We start from the raw sequence: 21833 nt of genomic DNA, 5'->3' as shown, positions 1-21833 counted from the left end.
TGCTGCTTTGCGGCGGCTTTGAAGGATTTGGAGCGCTGCGCCCGGGAGGTGCGGGGCTCCATGGAGCCTGTTGATCACACGCAGCCGTGGCTGCGGGGGAGCTGAGAGCGGCCGGCGCCCAACACCGCAGCCTCGGAGGAAGCACCCGCTCAGCACCCTTGGGCTCCGGCGGCTCTGCTCCGGACCACGACCTGCTCCAGCAGCCATCGTCTCTGCCCCTGCCCGATGCTAGCTCCTGCTGAGCCCGCTCAACTTTTGCAGGGGTGGTTGGCAGCCCTTGATCCCCGAGATGACCCCGAGAGCCTGGCTGCTGTGTCTGTCCTGGACCCTGGCTGCGTCGCTGCAACTTCAGCAGGGCATGTAAGTGAAGTGAGGTACCGCTGCTCCTAGGAAATGCTTGTCCGTGGCGCGTCTGACCAGCCTCCTACATCTAGGGCTCGTTTAGCCCTACTGGGGCGAGAGCTGTATCTAGCAAGTAGCCTTCTCTACATCCTGTGCTGGCAGAGGGATGCAGCAGATGCCCAGGGGTGCTGGAAATTGCTCTGAAAGAACTGCAGGCTCAGAATGATTAAATGATCATAGAGGCTATAGTTGGGGTTACAATGATAAAAACTAACCAACCTTTAGGGAAAAAAATGGGATTTTTAAAAGACACTGCATTGCATCCTGTTTGTTTAGACTGTGAACTCTTTAGGTCAAGGACTGTGTCTTATGCCTGTAAAACGCATATGATGCTGTTGTGTGTTATAGACCTAATTCAGTGCTATCTATATAGTACATACACATCAGTGCTCATCCTGTGACAAAAAGTTTAATTGGGTTTTTCTTTTGTTTACTTGACAGCTTCCTTTGCAAGCAGCTGAACAATTCCAGTTTTAGGGACTTTTTTGTAAAGCATGGTTATTAGTGAAATATGTAATCTCAGAAGAAAAGTGGTTTTTTTTTTTCTTTTCTTTTTCTAAGCCTGCCTTCTTCCCTCACTTTGGGTCTGAAGGCAGAGATGATCATTAGTGACTGAATGAAGATCCTTGCGTTTATTTTCTGCAGAGCTGGAGACCCATTCATGTTGGTGTAACAATGAAAGGACAGAGTTAAGCCTGAAACAGCTACAATATTCTACAGGCTTTATGGGCTAAGGGGCATTTTCAGCTTTAACTAGTGCTTAAAGCTTCAGTAGAGAACACTGGATAGTAAAATGTAAATCCAGTTAGGAAGACTAAAGGACTGAACCAGAGAGAGGTGAGAGATTGAGCACTGGAAAAAACAGCTGCCTAGAGATATACACACACTGCTAATTTGCAGATACAAAGGCATCAGTGCCCACCCATTAATATTGGGTCAGTGAGTATCCATTCTTGCATACTGAAGCTCATGTGAGATGTATACGATAACATATTAAATGTCTGCACGCCACCGACATTGTATGTTGTTAGTTTTCATAAATATTGAAAAATGCGACCAGAAAAACTAGTATTCATTTAAAAAGTAGAACAACCCTCAAGGTTTGTGAATCTGTTTTCACAGTTCTGTGCCTTGTGTTTTGTAAGCACAAATTGTGGTTTTAGTCTCCATGACTTTACAGAGGTGGGGGAAAAAGATTGTTTACAGGTGTAAAAAGCATCAGACAGCATTTCCTAAATATTAATGTTCGACCATCGTGACATTAACAGTGCTTTTTTATTTAAAAGGAAACAGCTCTGTTTACCACTCTATATTTCCATAGTCCATCTCCTGCAAGATTCATTTTGCCATCTAGTTACTGTAGATATCACTGAATCTCTGGCTAGGCTACCAGTTCCTGTTACTGCACAATGTATTCCCTGTGGAATAGTCTGCAAATACAGATTCAGAAAACTACTTTCAGTTAGAATAATGACATCTCTTAATTTTATGTTGAGCCCTTAGGGGTCACTGTCTGAGGAAAGCATTTTCTTCCTTTTGTTCAAGACTCTTGGTGGGTCTTTGAGTTAGTTTTCTGCAGTGAGTTGTTTTTTTTTTTTTTAAATTCTAATGTAAGGACTACCATTGATTTATATTTCCAGATTTGTTCACATTTCGCTTAAGCAGCTGTGCTAACCAAGGTTGTGCAGTTTTGAGGGTAATATTAGTTTAAAAGAGACACTTCACAGAATGTCATTTTAAGTCTGAAACTCTGAATTTGGTAGGTCATCCCCAAATAACTTTGTTTGCTTATTCTATTTACCTTTTTAAGAGAGAGTCTCTGTGAAAAGGAATATCATGAATAGCAGCATACTGGTATCTACATTGAGTATCCAAGCCATCATACATATTCAATTTTTATCTGAATAAGGACAGTCTGGAATGGTAAACAGCAGTGGCAAAGCCTTAGGTGCTTTTCCTGGGTGGTTGTCTTTTCGATGGAGAATAGGCTGCTACCGTAACTCTTAATGTTATTTTAAACCCGAGTGAGTAAAAAGGAAAATCTTCCCTTCCTCTGCAATCACCGTATACAGCTTCCTTGGTTTCATTTTAGGCATTCCACCAAGTGAGCATTTTTCAAAAAAAGGTTACTTTGTAGAGGTGAGGTTATGCTGATTGCTAGCATGGGGTGTTGCTACAAGTTTTCACTGGGAAGCTGCGGAATGGAGCCAAGGGTGGATCTCCTTTCCCATAGCATTTTATACAGTTAAATTGATTTCTAATGTGCCTTTTACAAAGGATGCTCATTGTCAGTGGATAAGGATCACAAAATGGACCACTGAGAATACATCATGCTGGCTGCTTCCTTTTAAGTTCTTAATTTAAGATCTTGTCTGGATGAGAATATACAGTACGCTTCTCATACTTGTTTTTAGTCTGCTAGTAACTCTAGAACTCACTCCTAGCTAGAATGTAACGATTCTGTGTAGGTATTTGTTATACTCGTGGTCTGATTCCAATCACCCAGGTGGGGGGGGTCAGCGAGATTTTAATGCATAGCAGATTACAGGGCGGCTATTTCCGACAACCATGTTTTTAGACAATTAGCCCTGATGATCTTGTATTCAAACTTTGAGTGAATAATTCTGGAATCACCAGAGTACAAGTACACAGCTCTTTTCTAAACCCTTGTTGCTTAATACTGTAAATGAGAAGTCACCAACATCTCTTGTTTTAAAAAACAAACAAACGTTTCTTTAGGAGCTATGGGTTTACTTTTGCTGCAGTGAGCTTTTCAGGCTAAGGTGTGGTATGTTTGAGGCTATGGGGTGGTGAGAAGCTATACCATAGATAAGGCAGCAACAGGGATTCTGTTTCATGTAAAATAGCATAGAGTAAAGGGGCTCTGCATGAATAAGAACTGAGGGGAGAGGGTTCAATTTGATTGAACAAATATACTGTTGAGGATGTACTTTTGGGAAGCTAGTTAATTATGTAAGACAGAGCAGAAAGCAGGAAATATAAGCTGTCACAGAGGCTGAATTGAGTGTCTTTCATGTTACCTTCAAGCAATAAGTATCGTTAGAGTTCACCATAAGTACTGAGATGGTCTCTTCTTTTTCCCCAGTAATACATATTTAGCTATCTAATAGGTTTCCACAAAGAAATTATTGTTCATAAACAAGTAGAAGGAAGAATCTTGTTCTTTTCAAACAGAGGGCATAGTTCTTCACTGTGTCTTTCTTTCCAGGCTTGGAATGCTGTCTTAGAAGATCTGTTACAGGATCTAGATACAGCCTTAAACTAAAATGTTGATTTCCATGTGTCAAGGTTCCTCCCCCACTCTGAACTCTAGGGTACAGATGTGGGGACCTGCATGAAAAACCTCCTAAGCTTATCTTTACCAGCTTAGGTCAAAACTTCCCCAAGGTACAAAATATTCCACCCTTTGTCCTTGGATTGGCCGCTACCACCACCAAACTAATACAGGTTACTGGGGAAGAGCTGTTTGGACACGTCTTTCCCCCCAAAATACTTCCCAAAACCTTGCACCCCACTTCCTGGATAAGGTTTGGTAAAAAGCCTCACCAATTTGCCTAGGTGACTATAGACCCAGACCCTTGGATCTTTAAGAACAATGAACAATCCTCCCAACACTTGCACCCCCCCTTTCCTGGGAAATGTTGGATAAAAAGCCTCACCAATTTGCATAGGTGACCACAGACCCAAACCCTTGGATCTGAGAACAATGAAAAAGCATTCAGTTTTTACAAGAAGACTTTTAATAAAAAATAGAAGTAAATAGAAATAAAGAAATCCCCCCTGTAAAATCAGGATGGTAGATTCCTTACAGGGTAATTAGATTCAAAAACATAGAGAACCCCTCTAGGCAAAACCTTAAGTTACAAAAAAGATAGACAGAAATAGTTATTCTATTCAGCACAGTTCTTTTCTCAGCCATTTAAAGAAATCATAATCTAACACATACCTAGCTAGATTACTTACTAAAAGTTCTAAGACTCCATTCCTGGTCTATCCCCGGCAGAACCAGAATATAGACAGACACACAGACCCTTTGTTTCTCTCCCTCCTCCCAGCTTTTGAAAGTATCTTGTCTCCTCATTGGTCATTTTGGTCAGGTGCCAGCGAGGTTACCGTTAGCTTCTTAACCTTTACAGGTGAGAGGAGCTTTCCCCTGGCCAGGAGGGATTTCAAAGGGGTTTACCCTTCCCTTTATATTTATGACACCATGTATGCTGATATAGTTCAAAACTTGCATCTCTGCAGAGCCACACCTCATCCATAAGTGGGCAGAGTTGGCATCCTCCCCTGCCTTACTCCCACTCCCATCCCCAAAGCTACAAATGGATCTGGAGCCAGATACTTGCTGGAATAATTTCAGTATCAGGCAAATTGGTTGAGAATCTATTAAAGAATAGAATTATCAGACCCATAGATGAACATGATTTGTTGGGGGAAGAGTCGATATGGCTTTTGTAAAGGGGAATCATGCCTCACCAATCTGTTAGAATTCTTTGAGAGGGGTCAACAAACATGTGGACCAGGGTGATCCAGTGGATATAGTGTACGTGGACTTTCAGAAAGCCTTTGACAAGGTCCCTTTCCAAAAGCTCTTAACCAAAGTAAGCAGTCATGAGATGAGAGGGAAGGTCCTCTCATGGATCAGTCCTGTCATTTAATCAGTTAGACAAAGGGTAGGAAGAAATAGTCAGTGTTTGGAACATAGAGAGGTAAATAACAGTGTCCCCCAGGGATCTGTACCGGCACTAGTGTTCTTCAATGTATTCATAAATGATCTGGAAAAAGGGGTAAACAGTGAGGTGGCAAAATTTGCAGACAATACAAAATTACTCAAGATAAGTGCAAAGCAGACTGCAAAGAGCTACAAAGGGACCTCATAAAACTGAGTGACTGGGCAAGAAAATGGCAGATGAAATTCAGTATTGATAAATACAAAGTAATGCACATTGGCAAACATAATCCCAACTATACGTGCAAAATGACAGGATCTAAATTAGCAATTACCAGTCAAGAAAGAGTCATAGATACATAGATTCATAGATAATTAGGTCAGAAGGGACCATTATGATCATCTAGTCTGACCTCCTGCACAACGCAGGCCACAGAATTTCACCCACCACTCCTGCAAAAAACCTCACACCTATATCTGTGCTATTGAAGTCCTTAAATCGTAGTTTAAAGACTTCAAAGAGCAGAGAATCCTCCAGCAAGTGACCCATGCCCCATGCTACAGAGGAAGGCGAAAAACCTCCAGGGCAGATTGGAAGAGGCCCTGGAGGAAAATTCCTTCCTGACCCCAGATATGGCGATCAGCTAAACCCTGAGCATATGGGCAAGACTCATCAGCCAGTTACTACAGAAAATTCTTTCCTGGGTAACTTGGATCCCACCCCATCTAATATCCCATCACAGGCCATTGGGCCTATTTACCATGAATATTTAATTACCAAAACCATGTTATCTCAGCATACCATCTCCTCCATAATCTTATCGATTTTAATCTTAAAGCCAGATAGATCTTTTGCCCCCACTGCTTCCCTTGGAAGGCTATTCCAAAACTTCACTCCTCTGATGGTTAGAAACCTTCGTCTAATTTCTAGTCTAAATTTCCTGGTGGCCAGTTTATATCCATTTTTTCTTGTGTCCACATTGGTACTGAGCTTAAATAATTCCTCTCCCTCTCCAGTATTTATCCCTCTGATATATTTATAGAGAGCAATCATATCTCCCCTCAACCTTCTTTTAGTAGTCAAGCCAAGCTCCTTGAGTCTCCTTTCATAAGACAAGTTTTCCAGTCCCTAGTAGCCCTTCTCTGTACCTGTTCCAGTTTGAATTCATCCTTCTTAAACATGGGAGACCAGAACCGCACACAGTATTCCAGGTGAGGTCTCACCAGTGCCTTGTATAACGGTACTAAAACCTCCTTATCCCTACTGGAAATACCTCTCCTGATGCATCCCAAGACCGCATTAGCTTTTTTCACGGCCATATCACATTGGCAGCTCATAGTCATCCTATGATCAACCAATACTCCAAGGTCCTTTTCCTCCTCCGTTACTTCTAATTGATGCGTTCCTAGCTTATAACTAAAATTCTTGTTATTAATCCCTAAATGCATAACCTTACACTTCTCATTATTAAATTTCATCCTATTACTATTACTCCAGTTTACAAGGTCATCCAGATCCTCCGGTAGGATATCCCTATCCTTCTCTAAATTGGCAATACCTCCTAGCTTTGTATCATCCGCAAACTTTATTAGCACACTCCCACTTTTTATGCCAAGGTCAGTAATAAAAAGATTAAATAAGGTTGGTCCCAAAACCGATCCTTGAGGAACTCCACTGGTAACCTCCCTCCAGCCTGACAGTTCACCTTTCAGTAGGACCCGTTGTAGTCTCCCATTTAACCAATTCCTTATCCACCTTTCAATTTTCCTATTGATCCCCATTTTATCCAATTTAACTAATAATTCCCCATGTGGCACAGTATCAAATGCCTTACTAAAATCTAGGTAAATTAGATCCACTGCATTTCCTTTGTCTAAAAAATCTGTTACTTTCTCAAAGAAGGAGATCAGGTTGGTTTGGCACAATCTACCTTTTGTAAAACCATGTTGTATTTTGTCCCATTTACCATTGACTTCAATGTCCTTAACTACCTTCTCCTTCAAAATTTTTTCCAAGACCTTGCATACTACAGATGTCAAACTAAGAGGCCTATAATTACCCGGATCACTTTTTTTCCCTTTCTTAAAAATAGGAACTATGTTAGCAGTTCTCCAATTATACGGTACAACCCCTGAGTTTACAGATTCATTAAAAATTCTTGCTAATGGTCTTGCAATTTCATGTGCTAATTCCTTTTATATTCTTGGATGAAGATTAACCAGAGCCCCCGATTTAGTCCCATTAAGCTGTTTGAGTTTCGCTTCTACCTCAAATATGGTAATGTCTACCTCCATATCCTCATTCCCATTTGTCATGCTACCGTTATCCCTAAGATCCCCTTTAGCCTTATTAAAGACTGAGGCAAAGTATTTGTTTAGATATTGGGCCACGCCTAGATTATCCTTGACCTCCACTCCATCCTCAGTGTTTAGCGGTCCCACTTCTTTCTTTCTTTGTTTTCTTCTTATTTATATGACTATAGAACCTTTTACTATTGGTTTTAATTCCCTTTGCAAGGTCCAACTCTACTTGACTTTTAGCCTGTCTCACTTTATCCCTACATGTTCTGACCTCAATAAGGTAGCTTTCCTTGCTGATCCCTCCCTTCTTCCACTCCCTGAATGCTTTCTGCTTTTTCTTAATCACCTCTCTGAGATGCTTGCTCATCCAGTTTGGTCTACAACTCCTGCCTATGAATTTTTTCCCTTTTCTTGGGATGCAGGCTTCCGATAGTTTCTGCAGCTTTGATGTGAGGTAATCCCAGGCCTCCTCTGCCTTTAGATCCAAAGTTCTTCAGTCCAATCCACTTCCCTAACTAATTTCCTTAATTTTGGAAAGTCAGCCCTTTTGCAATCAAAAACCCTAGTTGCAGATTTATTTTTGTTAATCAGTCCGTTCAGTTTGAACTGAATTAGCTCATGATCACTTGAGCCAAGATTATCCCCTACAACCATTTCTTCTATGAGGTCCTCACTGCTCACCAAAACCAAATCTAAAATGGCATCCCCTCTAGTCAGTTCAGCAACTACTTGATGAAGGAATCCATCAGCTCTTGCATCTAGGAAAATCTGAGCCCTATTATTATTACCAGCACTCGTCCTCCAGTCTGTATCTGGGAAGTTAAAGTCTCCCATGATCACAGTTTCCATTAGTATTTACTTTATTAAAAACATTAAAAAGGGCTCTATCCATATCCAAATTAGATCCTGGCTGTCTATAGCACACCCCAAGCACTATCCCGGGGAGGCTCTAATAGTTTTATTCCCCAGTTTAATTTTTGCCCAGACGGTCTCAGTCATATCTATTTCATCGCTTCTTATTTCTTTACATTCTATCTCATCATTGATATACAATGCTACTCCACCACCTTTACCTTTATTTCGGTCTTTCCTAAACAGCACATACCTTTCAATACCTGTAGTCCAGTCATGACTATTATTCCACCATGTTTCTGTTATCCCTATAATATCTGGTTTCACTTCCTGCAGCAGTAGCTCTGGTTCCTCCATTTTGTTACGTAGGCTCCTCGCATTAGTGTACAAACATCTTAATTTTTGCTGTTTGGCCTCACTCATATTCTGTACCCCATTAGGCACGGTCATTTTACTGCCAGTATAACCTATTAGACTGGTATCTACACTGCCCTTCCTCCTACCCATGGCTGTATCCTCTCTTACTTCGTTTTCTTTCCTCTCAATGCTAAAATCCGGCGTGGAGATTACCTGGACATCTCCCAATCATCTCCCCCAAATTCCTAGTTTAAAGCTCTCTTAATCAGTTGTGCCAGCCTCCATCCTAGAAATCTATTTCCTTCCCTACTCAGATGAAGTCCATCCTGAGAGAACTGTCCTCTGTCCATGATCGCCTCCCAGTGGCCATACATCCCAAAGCCCTCCTTATAGCACCACTGCCTAAGCCATCTGTTGATAGTCATAATCTTGTCACACCTTTGTTGCCCTTCTCTAGGAACAGGCAGAATCCCACTAAAATAGTCCTCTGAAAACTCTGAAAACATTAGCTCCTTGTCCAGCAGCAATCAAAAAAGCTAACAATGTTAGGAATAATTAGGAAAGGGATAGGTAATAAGACAGAATATATCATGCCATTATATAAATCCATGGTACGCCCACACCTTGAATACAGCGTGCACTTCTGGTCACCCCATCTCAAAAAAGATATATTAGAATTGCGAAAGGTACAGAGAAGGGCAACAAAAATGATTAAGGGTATGGAACAGCTTCAATATGAGGATAGATTAAAAAGACTTGGGTTTTTCAGCTTGGAAAAGAGATGACTAAGAGGGGTATGATAAAGGGCTATAAAATCGTGATTGGAGTGGCGAAAGTGAATAAGAAAGTGTTATTTACTCCTTCACATAACACAAGAACCAGGGGTCACCCAATGAAATTAAGAGGCAGCAGGTTTAAAACAAAGATAGGGAAGTACATTACTTCTTCAAACAATGCACAGTCAACCTGTGGAACTCGTTGCCAGGGGATGTTATGAAGGCCAAAACTGTGACTTAAAAAAAAATTAGATAAATTCATGGAGGATAGGTCTGTCAATGGCTATTATTAAGGTTAAGATTTTGTCATGGCTATTTTTCGTAAAAGTCATGGACAGGTCGTGGACAATAAACAAAAAGCCCATGACCTGTCCCTGACTTTTACTAAAACTAATGGAAGGGATAGGGAGGGAGGCTGACTGCTGTGGGGACTGAAGCCTGAGACTTGTGGGGTGTGTGGTGGGGACTGACAGCCTGCGGGAGGGTGGGAGGACTATTTTCATTTGTCATCTTGAGGGGAAGTGGTGAACTTTTACACTGAATAGAAAATAGGCCAGTTGTTATCCTGCAGTCTGGTACTCTTGGTGAGCACCAGAGAAAGCACTTGCAGGTCACTCTAATTACATAGACTGTGAAACAGCTCACATTTTACAATATCTTATATTTAGAGAGTCTGCTTCAGCGTAGTATCTATTAACTTGGAATTTTGGGTCTTTCAATAGGTGAAGGTGTTTTTCTTCTGCTGTTTGCTTTGGCAAGAAGTCTAAAGATAGTGAGTGTTGTCATATTGTATTTTTCCTTTCTTGATTTGTTGCACATTTTGCTACTCTTTTTTGATAAAAATGGGCTCAAGACTTTTGTATTATGTTGTGAAAAGCCGAAAAGACATGACTGTAAAACCTGATAGTCCAAAGTATCTTTTTTTTTTGAGGATGAACCTAACTTCCCTGTTGTAGAGTAATTCCTACTTTTTATAAATACCTATGGTATACTGTCATATAAATCACATAACATACATGATATGAAGGGTTTGGAAATTTGCCAGACTTAATCATGCTTGTCTAAAAACAGCTTTAAAGATTTAAAGCTGAATTTTGAAAGGAGTCGGAGTTAGAACCCAAGCTCCCATTGAATTTCAGCGGGATTTGCACTCCTAACTCCCATAAGATTCTTTGACAATATCAGCCTAAATATGCGTACAGCAATAGAAAACATAGGCTTTGCTGTGAATTTCATTGTGCAACACTTTCCATTGTTCAGAATAATTGTCATGTATATGCACTTCCTGATTTTTAATAAAAATTCCTCTAATTCACTGTGTGTGCGTGTGTATTGTTTACGTCCAACTCCATTTATTTATCATAGTGCTGTGCATGCAAATTTATGACTGATAAGGCAAAGCATTTGTACTAAAAGCAGCAGGGGGGGATAGAGGAAGAGTTAGCATTTGGACACTGTTTCAGCAGGGCCTTTTTAGTTACTGGAAGCTTGGTGAAACTCCTGTACCTGGGAGTTATCTGAACATTCAGAAAGCTGGTATGTTTCACCAGTGAAAGATTTGATTTGTTTAGGCATGGATAATGAAAACTTTGAACTTGCCATGGTTTTAGTCCTCACTAAGATCTTTGCTTTTGAGATAGTAGACAGGGGAAAGCGGGGAACTGATTTAGAAATAACAAAAGGAAAGACATTTCAAAATTTGCACGTTGGCAGCATGCTGTTTTGTGTTAAAGGTCAGATTCTGCTCTCACTTATATCTTTCTAAAATCGGAGTCCATAGGCACTCTGGAATTATCCTGGTGTAGCTGAGAATTTGACCCTGAATTTTTAAACTATTGAGGTGCTTTGCTTTGGTTGCATATGTGTGCACCAGGAACTAGAGATGTGGATCATTACAAATTGAAAGAAATATAACCATATTTTCCAGTATGTTTAGATATATCTTTGATCCCATAAGTATGGGAAAACATGAAAGAATTTTAAATCAATGGGCCAAATTTACTCTCCATTATACTGTGGTAATTCCGTAATAATCTGGATTTACAAGGGTGTAAATCACAGTAGAAATTAGCCTCAAGTTTTTGTTAGGCCAAAGAATTCCTTAACAGGCCCGTACTGCACATAGAATCATAGAACTGGAAGGGACCTTGAGAGGTCATCTAGTCCAGTTCCCTGCACTCAAGGCAGGACTAAGTATTATCTAGAGTCTAGATAATCCTAGTCTAGTCTAGATTCTAGACCATCCCTGACAGGTGTTTGTTCAACCTGCTCTTAAAAAGCCCCAGTGATGGAGATTCCACAACCTCCCTGGGCAATTTATTCCAGGCCTTAACCACTCTGATAGTTAGGAAGTTTTTTCTAATGTCCAACCTAAACTGCTCTTGCTGCAATTTTAAGCTCATTGCTTCTTGTCCTATCCTCAGAGGTTAAGAACAATAATTTTTCTCCCTCCTCCTTGTAACAACCTTTTATGTACTTGAAAACTGTCATCCTGTCCCCTCTCAGTCTTCTCTTCTCCAGATTAAATAAACCCAATTTTTTCCAATCTTCCCTCATAGGTCATGTGTTGTAGACCTTTAATCATTCTTGTTGCTCTTCTCTGGACCCTCTCCAATTTATCCACGTCTCCTGAAATGTGGCACCCAGAACTGGACACAATACTCCAGTTGAGGCCTAATCAGTAGAGTAAAGCAAAAGAATTACTTCTCGTGTCTTGCTTACAATACTCCTGCTAATACATCCCAGAATGATGTTTGCTTTTTTTTTTTTTTTTTTTTTTTTTTTTTGCAACAGCGTTACACTGTTGACTCATGTTCAGCTTCTGGGCCACTATGACCCCCAGATCCCTTTCTGCAGTACTCCTTCCTAGGCAGTCATTTTCCATTTTGTATGTGTGCAACTGATTGTTCCTTCCTACGTGGAGTACCTTGCATTTGTCCTTATTGAATTTCATCCTATTTACTTCAGACCATTTCTCCAGTTTGTCCAGATCATTTTGAATTTTAATCCTACCCTCCAAAGCACTTGCAACCCCTCCCAGGTTGGTATCCACCACAAACTTTATAAGTGTACTCTCCATGCCATTTTCTAAATCATTGATGAAGATATTGAACAGAACCAAACCAAGAACCGATCCCTGTGAGACTCCACTCGTTATGCCCTTCCAGCATGACTGTGAACCACTGATAACTACTCTCTGGGAATGGTTTTCTAACCACTTATGCACCCACCTGATAGTAGCTCCATCTAGGTTGTATTTTCCTAGTTTGTTTATGAGAAGGTCATGTGAGACAGTATTAAAAGCAAAGGAGTACTTGTGGCACCTTAGAGACGAACAAATTTATTTGAGCATAAGCTTTCGTGAGCTACAGCTCACTTCATCGGATGAATTCAGTGGAAAATACAGTGGGGAGATTTATATACGTAGAGAACATGTTACCATACACACTGTAACGAGAGTGATCACTTAAGGTGAGATATTAACAGCAGGAGAGTGGGAGAGGGAAAAACCTTTTGTAGTGGTAATCAAGGTGGGCCATTTCCAGCAGTTGACAAGAGCGTCTGAGGAACAGTGGGGAGGGGAGGGAAATAAACATGGGGAAACAGTTTTACTTTGTGTAATGACCCATCCACTCCCAGTCTTTATTCAAGCCTAAGTTAACTGTATCCAGTTCGCAAATTAATTCCAATTCAGCAGTCTCTCCTTGGAGTCTGTTTCTGAAGTTTTTTTTGTTGAAGTATTGCCACTTTTAGGTCTGTAATCGAGTGACCAGAGAGATTGAAGTGTTCTCCAACTGGTTTTTGAATGTTATAATTGTTGACGTCTGATTTGTGTCCATTTATTTTTTTACATAGAAACTGTCCAATTTGACCAATGTACATGGCAGAGGGGCATTGCTGGCACATGATGGCATATGTCACATTGGTAGATGTGCAGGTGAACGAGCCTCTGATAGTGTGGCTGATGTGATTAGGTCCTATGATGGTGTCCCCTGAATAAATATGTGGACACAGTTGGCAACGGGCTTTGTTGCAAGGATAGGTTCCTGGGTTAGTGGTTCTGTTGTGTGGTATGTGGTTGCTGGTGAGTATTTGCTTCAGGTTGGGGGGCTGTCTGTAAGCAAGGACTGACCTGTCTCCCAAGATCTGTGAGAGTGATGGGTCGTCCTTCAGGATAGGTTGTAGATCCTTGATGATGCGTTGGAGAGGTTTTAGTTGGGGGCTGAAGGTGATGACTAGTGGCATTCTGTTATTTTCTTTGTTGGGCCTGTCCTGTAGTAGGTGACTTCTGAGTACTCTTCTGGCTCTATCAATCTGTTTCTTCACTTCAGCAAGTGGGTACTGTAGTTGTAAGAATGCTTGATAGAGATTTTGTAGGTGTTTGTCTCTGTCTGAGGGGTTGGAGCAAATACGGTTGTATCGTAGAGCTTGGCTGTAGACAATGGATCATGTGGTGTGGTCTGGATGAAAGCTGGAGGCATGTAGGTAGGAATAGCGGTCAGTAGTATTTCCGGTATAGGGTGGTGTTTATGTGACCATCTCTTATTAACACCATAGTGTCCAGGAAGTGGATCTCTTGTGTGGACTGGTCCAGGCTGAGGTTGATGGTGGGATGGAAATTGTTGAAATCATGGTGGAATTCCTCAAGGGCTTCTTTTCTATGGGTCCAGATGATGAAGATGTCATCAATGTAACACAAGTAGAGTAGGGGCATTAGGGGACTGAGAGCTGAGGAAGCGTTGTTCTAAATCAGCCATAAAAATGTTGGCATACTGTGGGGCCATGCAGGTACCCATAGCAGTGCTGCTGATTTGAAGGTATACATTGTCCCCAAATGTGAAATAGTTATGGGTGAGGACAAAGTAACTAACTAAAGGCACATATATGCACATATATATTGTGGCATAAAAGTTAATCCCATATTAAAAAACAGACATGCAAAGTCTGGATGAGCATTTGGTTAGGTACAGTTGCTATGCAAACTATCAGTTTTGAAGTCAATAATAGATGAGCGCATAGCCCCTTGCATGGCATCCAGCAACATGACATCTTTTGTTGTGTTCGTGTTTATACCAATAAATGCTTCTCTACTTATTGACAAACCATGTGTGCTTGCTTTGATAAATACATATTATGTTGCAATTTTTTTTTCACGCGCTTTCCTTTTTATAATTGCATTCTTCAAGTGGCAGGCACTTTGGTCATCTTATTTATCTCCAAAGAGCTATGTACACCAGTCTCCATGCGATAACAGGAAACCTGTGGCTCAGGAGCTATCACGATCAGTAGAAACCATATTTTCTCCACTGTCCTTGTAATGTGCCTGTTCCACACATGGATTCATATGCCCAACCAGCCTACCCCACCTAACACCAATCAAATGCACGTGTGATGCTCTGTACCTCGGGGGAACACCCTATACCCCAATGTTCATCCTTATAAAATGCTTGTGTGGTATCGAATGCAAAGTTTGTCATGTTGGGTGTCTTCGGAAGGCTCATGATGCACTGAGCATGGTTGTTACAGTAATGTTACAGTAATTGTTACAGTAATGTTATAGGTTATAATTCCATGTATATAGATATGAGGCTGAAAATGTATCCTCATGTCTTAAAGCAAGCTCAGGCAAAAACTCTCTTAGAACAGAAAGGCAGTTCACACCTCATCAGGGCATGTATGGGACAAACCCAGCCCAGCCTCACAGGAGCAAAGGACTCTGGCCTAGGCAGCAACGAAAGAATCTGTTGGACTCGAGTGAGTCATCCCCCCTTCCTTTGGCCAGCTTGGAACTGTGATGAGGTATTGCTCACCTGAATCGGGGGTGGCGGGGTGCAAAGCCAAGAGGGAAGAAAGGACATGATAAAAGGGGGAGACGTTTGCCATGCTCTCTCTCTCTCTCCCACCTACATCTATGGACACCACACCAGGCGACTGAAGCGCTGATGAAAGGGGAGAGCGTGGCTGAAGAGCAACCAGCCATTCTGTGGTGAGAAGCATCTAAGTTTGTAAGGGCATTGAAAGTGTTAAGATCAGCTTAGAATGTGTTTTGCTTTTATTTCATCTGACCAAATCTGACTTGTTATGCTTTGACTTATAATCACTTAAAATCTATCTTTATAGTTAATAAATCTGTTTGTTTGTTCTACCCGACGCAGTGCATTTGGTCTGAAGCGTGTCAAAAACTCCCCTTGGGATAACAAGCCTGGCACATATCAATTTCTTTGTTAAATTGACAAATTCATGTAAGCTTGCAGCGTTCAGTGGGCATAACTGGACAGTGAAAGATAGAGGTTCCTAGGGTTGTGTCTGGGACTGGAGATATTGGTTAGTGTCATTCGGTTGCAATGGGGCAATGAATCAGCATCCTCATCGCGCCACCCGCCAGTACTGACAGCAGTCAGGGAAGCTAATGATCCAACCAGTGAGCTGGATTCCACGAGCACCAGCTCAATGAATTCTGGCGCTGTTGTCACCGACAACTCCAACGTGCAGCCCGGTGACTTTTATGTCATTGGTCCAGCTCTATAGTGCTATAACTCGGTGTGGAGGGTTTGTCGGCTACCAAGTGTGATTTACTCTGCGTTCTTGCTCATCGACGTACTATCGACATCATTTGCTTGCAAGAGACATATGTGGCAACTGCCGAAGCTGGGCATTACAGTATGGACGATTTCGACCTGCTGTGCCATGTGGCACACCCGAACCATAGCCGAGCCACATATGTTCGGTCCAGTATTGCAGATGCCATTCAGTTGATGTCTACTGAATTCTGTGACACCATCCAGGTTGGCGGTTTCTGGCTGGCAAATGTATACAAGCCTCCAAGTGTCAGCTGGAACCAACAGATTCTACCAAGTCTGCCACACCCAGCTGTTGATGTTGGAGACTTCAACAGCCATCACACAGACTGGGGGTATAAGGAGGTTGACACCGACGGTGAATAACTTGCAGACTGGGCATCTTGAAATGACCTTGCCCTTATCCATGATGCTAAGCAGCGAGGCACATTCCATTCTTCTAGATGGGATTTTGACTACTCTCCTGACTTGTGCAGGGTCAGTTCAGTTCATGGCCATCCTCAGCAACATGCCAAGTCTTGGATAACTTCCCATGCAGCCAACACAGACCGTCGCTGATCCATATCGGGCTACAGTTCCCAGTTGTCAAGAGTTCCAAAAAGCAGCAGTGGAACTCCCGAAAGGCCGACTGGGAAAAATACCAGGAAGTGATGGAGAAGAGTGTAGCAGCACGGCATATGATGGTAATTGAGACCCACTGTCACTTTTGTGGTGCTATCTACAAAGCAACCTGCAGAGCCATCCCACGTGGTTGCCACCCGGTCTACATCCCCTGTCTTGATGTGGAGAGCGCTGTCTTGCTCAAGTGGTATGAGGCCTGTGGTGACCCAGATGTGCTGACCATCTGATCGAATCATTGGACACTGCTCGCTGAGCCAGATGGGAGGAGATGACTGAGAGGATGAGCTTTACCCGCTCCAGCTGCAAGTGTTGGAGTCTGCTCCAAGCCTTGGAGCACTGCAGCAGCCACCTGCACTCTCCCGACCCCCAGTGACACCCAGCTAGGTACCCGGACACCTACTTAAAGTGGCCAGAACACCTTTGGAGAAACAGGTGCGCAGACAAGTGAGGAACGAATGGCATATGTTTAACCGTGTATACCAGATCATATGCTGCCCAGAACCATTCACTGTAACACAGAGCTGGAACAGACACTGGGTAGCATCAAGTGTGGAACAGCTGCGGGCTATGACAACATATCTCCAGAATTCCTGAAAAAACTTGTCCCCCGTGCTCGGCTCTGGTTTGTGAAATTCTTCCCCAGGGTCATCAGTGAAGGGAGGCTACTGGAGATATTTAATATTTTAATATGGAGATATACCTATCTCATAGAGCTGGAAGGGACTTGAAAGATTATCGAGTCCAGTCCCCTGCCTTCACAGCAGGACCAAGTACCATCCCTTATTTTTGCCCCAGATCCCTAAATGGCCCCCTCAAGGATTGAACGCACAACACTGGGTTTAGCAGGCCAATGCTCAAAACACTGAGCTATCCTTCCCCCCACCCCCCCAATATGGCGCACCCAAAAGTCACTGGCGTCCTAAAGCCTGGAAAGGACACAAGTCAAGCATCAAGCTATCGACCCATATCATTGTTGTTGATGTGCTTCAAGGCACTGGAGCGCTTGGTCCTACAGTGCATATTACCCGATGTGGAGAGAATTTTGAGCCCTGACCAAGCCAGCTTTCACCGAGGCCATACTGCATGCGACCAAGTACTTGCGCTGATCACATTTGTTGAAAATGGCTTCCAGAGAAACTTGAAAACAGGTGCTGTTTTCAATAATCTAACAGCGACGTATGATACAGTATGGCACACTGGCTTGCTCGTGAAGGTGTCACAGGTCCTGCTACCTTGGGTCACAGGCATTGTTGAACTGTTCCTCTGCAATAGGCAGTTCAGAGTCCATATGGGGGAGAAGACGAGTGCTTGGAGACGACAGAGCAATGGGTTACACCAGGGCTCTGTGGTTTTGCCAGCCCTGTTCAACGTTTACATCAGTGACCTGTCAACAATGGAATCACAAAAGTTCATTTACGCAGACGACATCTGTTGTGGTACCCAGGCCCGGACGTTCCACGAGCTTGATGCCATCTTAAACCGGGAGATGACAAAGTTAGCTGACTACTGTAAGACTTTAGTGCCTCAAGCCAAGCATCATAAAAACAATCTCCAGTTTGTTCCATCTTCATCACAGCAGTGCAACCTGAGAACTGAATGTTTATCTGAATGGTCAGAAGGTGAAGCATGAAGTAGAACTGGTCTACCTAGGTGTGACCTTAGACCACACACTGAGTTACCATGCCCACTTGAAGAAGACAGCAGCTAAAGTTAAGACTTGCAACAATTTTCTTAGCAAACTGGCAGGTTTGTCATGGGGTGCTCGTGCTCCAACTCTGTGGATGTCAGCTCTTGCCACCTTGTATTCGGTGGTGGAGTACTGCCCACCAGTATGGAGTCAATCGTCACACACCAAACTGGTGGATGTGCAGTTACATGCTGTCATGCGTATCATCTCCGGCACCCTGCGTCCGACTCCACTCCCATGGGTTCCAGTTCTGAGCAATATTGCTCCTCCTCATATCAGATGAGAGGTTGCTACTGGCAAGTTACTGGAGAAAGCACGTGCCAACTCAAGTCTGCCACTGCCCAATGACCTTTTAAACCACCAGCTGCATGGTCACCCATTGCTGGTCACCCATTGCTGTCACATTGCCCATTATGGTCTCATCTGCCATGCCAGGATGTTAGGGTGGAAACACTCTGGCGAGAGGAATGAATATCTGTTATAATCCCCAACCAGTCCCTCATTGCCAACCCCACAATTTGCCCGCCTGGTTTTGACCTGCCCCGTCACCAGTGGTCCCTGTTGAACAGGTTCCGGACCGGGCAAGGTCTTTATGCAGCCAACCAGTGTCGCTGGGGCCTTCGTGACGGCCCTTTGTGCACCTGTGGCGCAACACAGCCGATGACGCACTTTGTCGATGAGTGCCTGCTGACTAGGTTCAGCCGTGGCCTAGAAAAACTGCATCACGTCACTGAAGATGCCATTGCTTGGCTAGATGACTGTGCATGCATTAAATAAGTTCAGTTGCACGATCCAAGGAGCAGCTTACATACCAGAGGCAGTGCGTGAACAGCCCAGGAGTGGGGGTTCTCATGGCAGAGCAGGGTAAGGCTGGCTCCCAGAGTCAAGGATTGGGGTGATCTAGCGGATCACCGGTCCAGACAACACCAGAGGGGAACGTCGCAGCTGGATATACCACCCAGTATCTTGCTTTACACTAATGGCCTGATCTTGCACCATAGAAGTAAATGAGAGTTTTACTACTGACATCTATATGATGAGGATCGGAGCTTATAAGTGAGAGTAATGTGTGTCAAATTTATTAAGATTTGGCTCACTCAGGTGTCTGGCCCCTTACAGTGCTGGTAGATGAAGACAGATGATTCAAGGCTATTTGTAGACAATGGAATGCTACATCCAAAAAATGCATTTTTTTTAACCAAGGTGTTTTAGATATAACCTTTAGGAGCCTGACGTTCACCAAATAGTGACGGACAAGTACTGATAACAGTAGCCACGTTAGAAATGACTCCGTCTTCATCACAGTGGTGCTACTGCCGCATTATAATGGGGTTTTCACTTACAACAAAAAGTGGAACACAGATCTTCAACCCGACTGACTCAGTGCCAGGTAGCGTTGCATCCAGTGTAAATTAAAAGCAGCCTTTTTGGCTCTTGCTTTATTAAAACTCTGCTTCATACACCTTAACCAAAAAGATCTTCCCAGGAACTGTTTCATGTAAGTTATCATATTTAGAATCCTATATTTCATAAAGTTTGCAACAATATCTATTTCATAGCACCTCAGGATGCGTTTTTTCAAGACAGTTCCATTGGATTTTCTAGTTTTAAAGTTCTGTAAAATTCATAGAGAAATTAATTACACTGAAAAAGCGATTTGTAGTGTTGTCGCTATAAAGCCTATAAGTTTCTGTGTGTGTTTTCATCCAGAAGACTCTCCTCTAGGAAATGTCTTTGTTCTTGTTATGAAAACACACACTTCCATTTCCACTTGAAGATTATATTTGATTGTTCATTTACATGAATTGTTTGAGCCTCTGTATGTGAAATGTTTACTTTCTAGCTTTTCTGGACAAATAGATGATGCACATATGCCAACTTGTTTATGATTTAGTGTATTTCCAAGCCCCCACCAGCTAGCTCCAACGGCTGATCTTCCTGCAAGCAGTGGACAAAGCAGGCGGCTGCCAAACAACGTTATAAGGGAGCATTGCGCAACTTTAAACAAGCATGTTCTCTAATTGATCAGCGATGTAACAACGAAACAACATTAACCGGGATGATGTTAAGTGAGGCGTTACTATACATTTTTTTTAATTGTTAGTAACCTCTTCTTCCTCATGGGCTGCCAAGTTGTCTGAGAAGTAAGGGTAATAACAGTTGCATTCCTGGAATGCTCAAAAGTATCAACATTTTGGCCTTCTACAGCAAAACTATGTTATATAGGGCATTTCTTGGCTTCTTCCAAAGGGGAAAAATATATAACACCACTCTTGTCTTTGAATTATCAGGATCTTTGCCTCCGAAAGGGAATCTGTTCCACCAGGAGGGCAGTAGTAGCACCTCAATGTAGCAGAGGCTGATGGAGAAGGACCCTGGAAGAGCTGCTCATGGAGATGGAAGGAGGAATTAGGAGCAGTTCCTCTGAGCAGAGGAAGACAAAGCTCTTCAGCAGGAGGAGACTTTGAGCTAGTTCGTGGAGTGGGAGGCACACCATAGAGAATGGGAGCATTCTCTTATGGAGAGGTTGATAGAATGAGTGGCCGAACAAATCTGGGGTTTGGCCACTGCACCTGTCCATGAGCTGCCTCCACTAGCTGTTGCTCAGGCTGCTGCTGACCCAGAGGACCCTCTTTCTAGACATCTGCCACTCCCCAAAGCCGTTGGGAGGAGGACATGGAGACTGCAGGACTCCCAGGACCACATATCCACCGGCAGCTGAAACCCCTTGCATGGGAACCCTCTTGATCATCAAGAAAGGAAACAATGAACCTGTGGGAGTCCCTGCACCCCACCAAGTGCCTGCCCCACAAACTTCATGTGGGAGAAGTCCACTCGTTGTCCAAGAACAATTCTCCCTCCCCCCCATCCCACCTCATCCAGGTAAGGGAAAGGAGACCGGTGTAGAGACATTAATATTTGCTGGTATTTGCAGGATCAGTCCTGTTATATTTTAAATATTGTTGGTTGACATTTCTTTGTAAAATATTTTATTATTAAATGTGATCATTTCCTTGACTGTGTGTGTGGACCCTCCTTCCAAAGTGTGATGAATGGAGGAAGACTTTCTCAGGTTCAGGATTGGGCCTCAAGATTCACACCTAGCACCAATGGCAGGCTCAGTAGAGAGGCCAAGGTAGAGAGGATAGTACACCCTTCAGCTCCTAAAGGTCTCGGGTATAGTTGAGGAACTTTAGAAGAGAAGTGTGGTGCTTAAATTAGTTCACAGTAGGATGTGGAGGCCAATGGTTGGTAGCTGTTAGGAAAAAATGCTACGTTACCTCAGCACATTGTTGGATTCCAACATGTCTGTGTTGGACTGTGGATATAACAACATGTTAAGGTTCTTGAGGCTATTGATCACATGACTTGTTTAATAGGTTGTTGTTTTAGGTAAAAATTGAATGTTTTCCCCCCTCTTCTTGGAATGGGAAAAACTTAAAGTATGTTTGTTTTTTTGAAAATTTGTGTGTGTGATGATTTTCGTGGACTCGTCACCTCTAGGCTCAGGATGCTTTATTATTGTTACAAGCACGTTATCGCAAGAAGATAGGTAAGAGACCATTGTG

General features: G+C 42.8%; 1 protein-coding gene across 1 annotated transcript in view; it reads left to right on the top strand.

The window, feature by feature from the left end:
• Positions 1-289: 289 nt before the first annotated feature.
• LOC144270210 (uncharacterized) overlaps positions 290-21833 on the top strand; it is a 286613-nt gene continuing 265069 nt past the window's right edge. The window contains exon 1 of the mRNA XM_077826532.1: positions 290-360. Within this exon, the coding sequence (XP_077682658.1) occupies positions 290-360 (71 nt within the window). The remainder of the gene's footprint in view (positions 361-21833) is intronic.

The sequence above is a fragment of the Eretmochelys imbricata genome, chromosome 9, assembly GCF_965152235.1.
Source record: "Eretmochelys imbricata isolate rEreImb1 chromosome 9, rEreImb1.hap1, whole genome shotgun sequence".
Taxonomy (NCBI): domain Eukaryota; kingdom Metazoa; phylum Chordata; order Testudines; family Cheloniidae; genus Eretmochelys; species Eretmochelys imbricata.
This window is presented reverse-complemented; position numbering and strand designations above follow the sequence as displayed.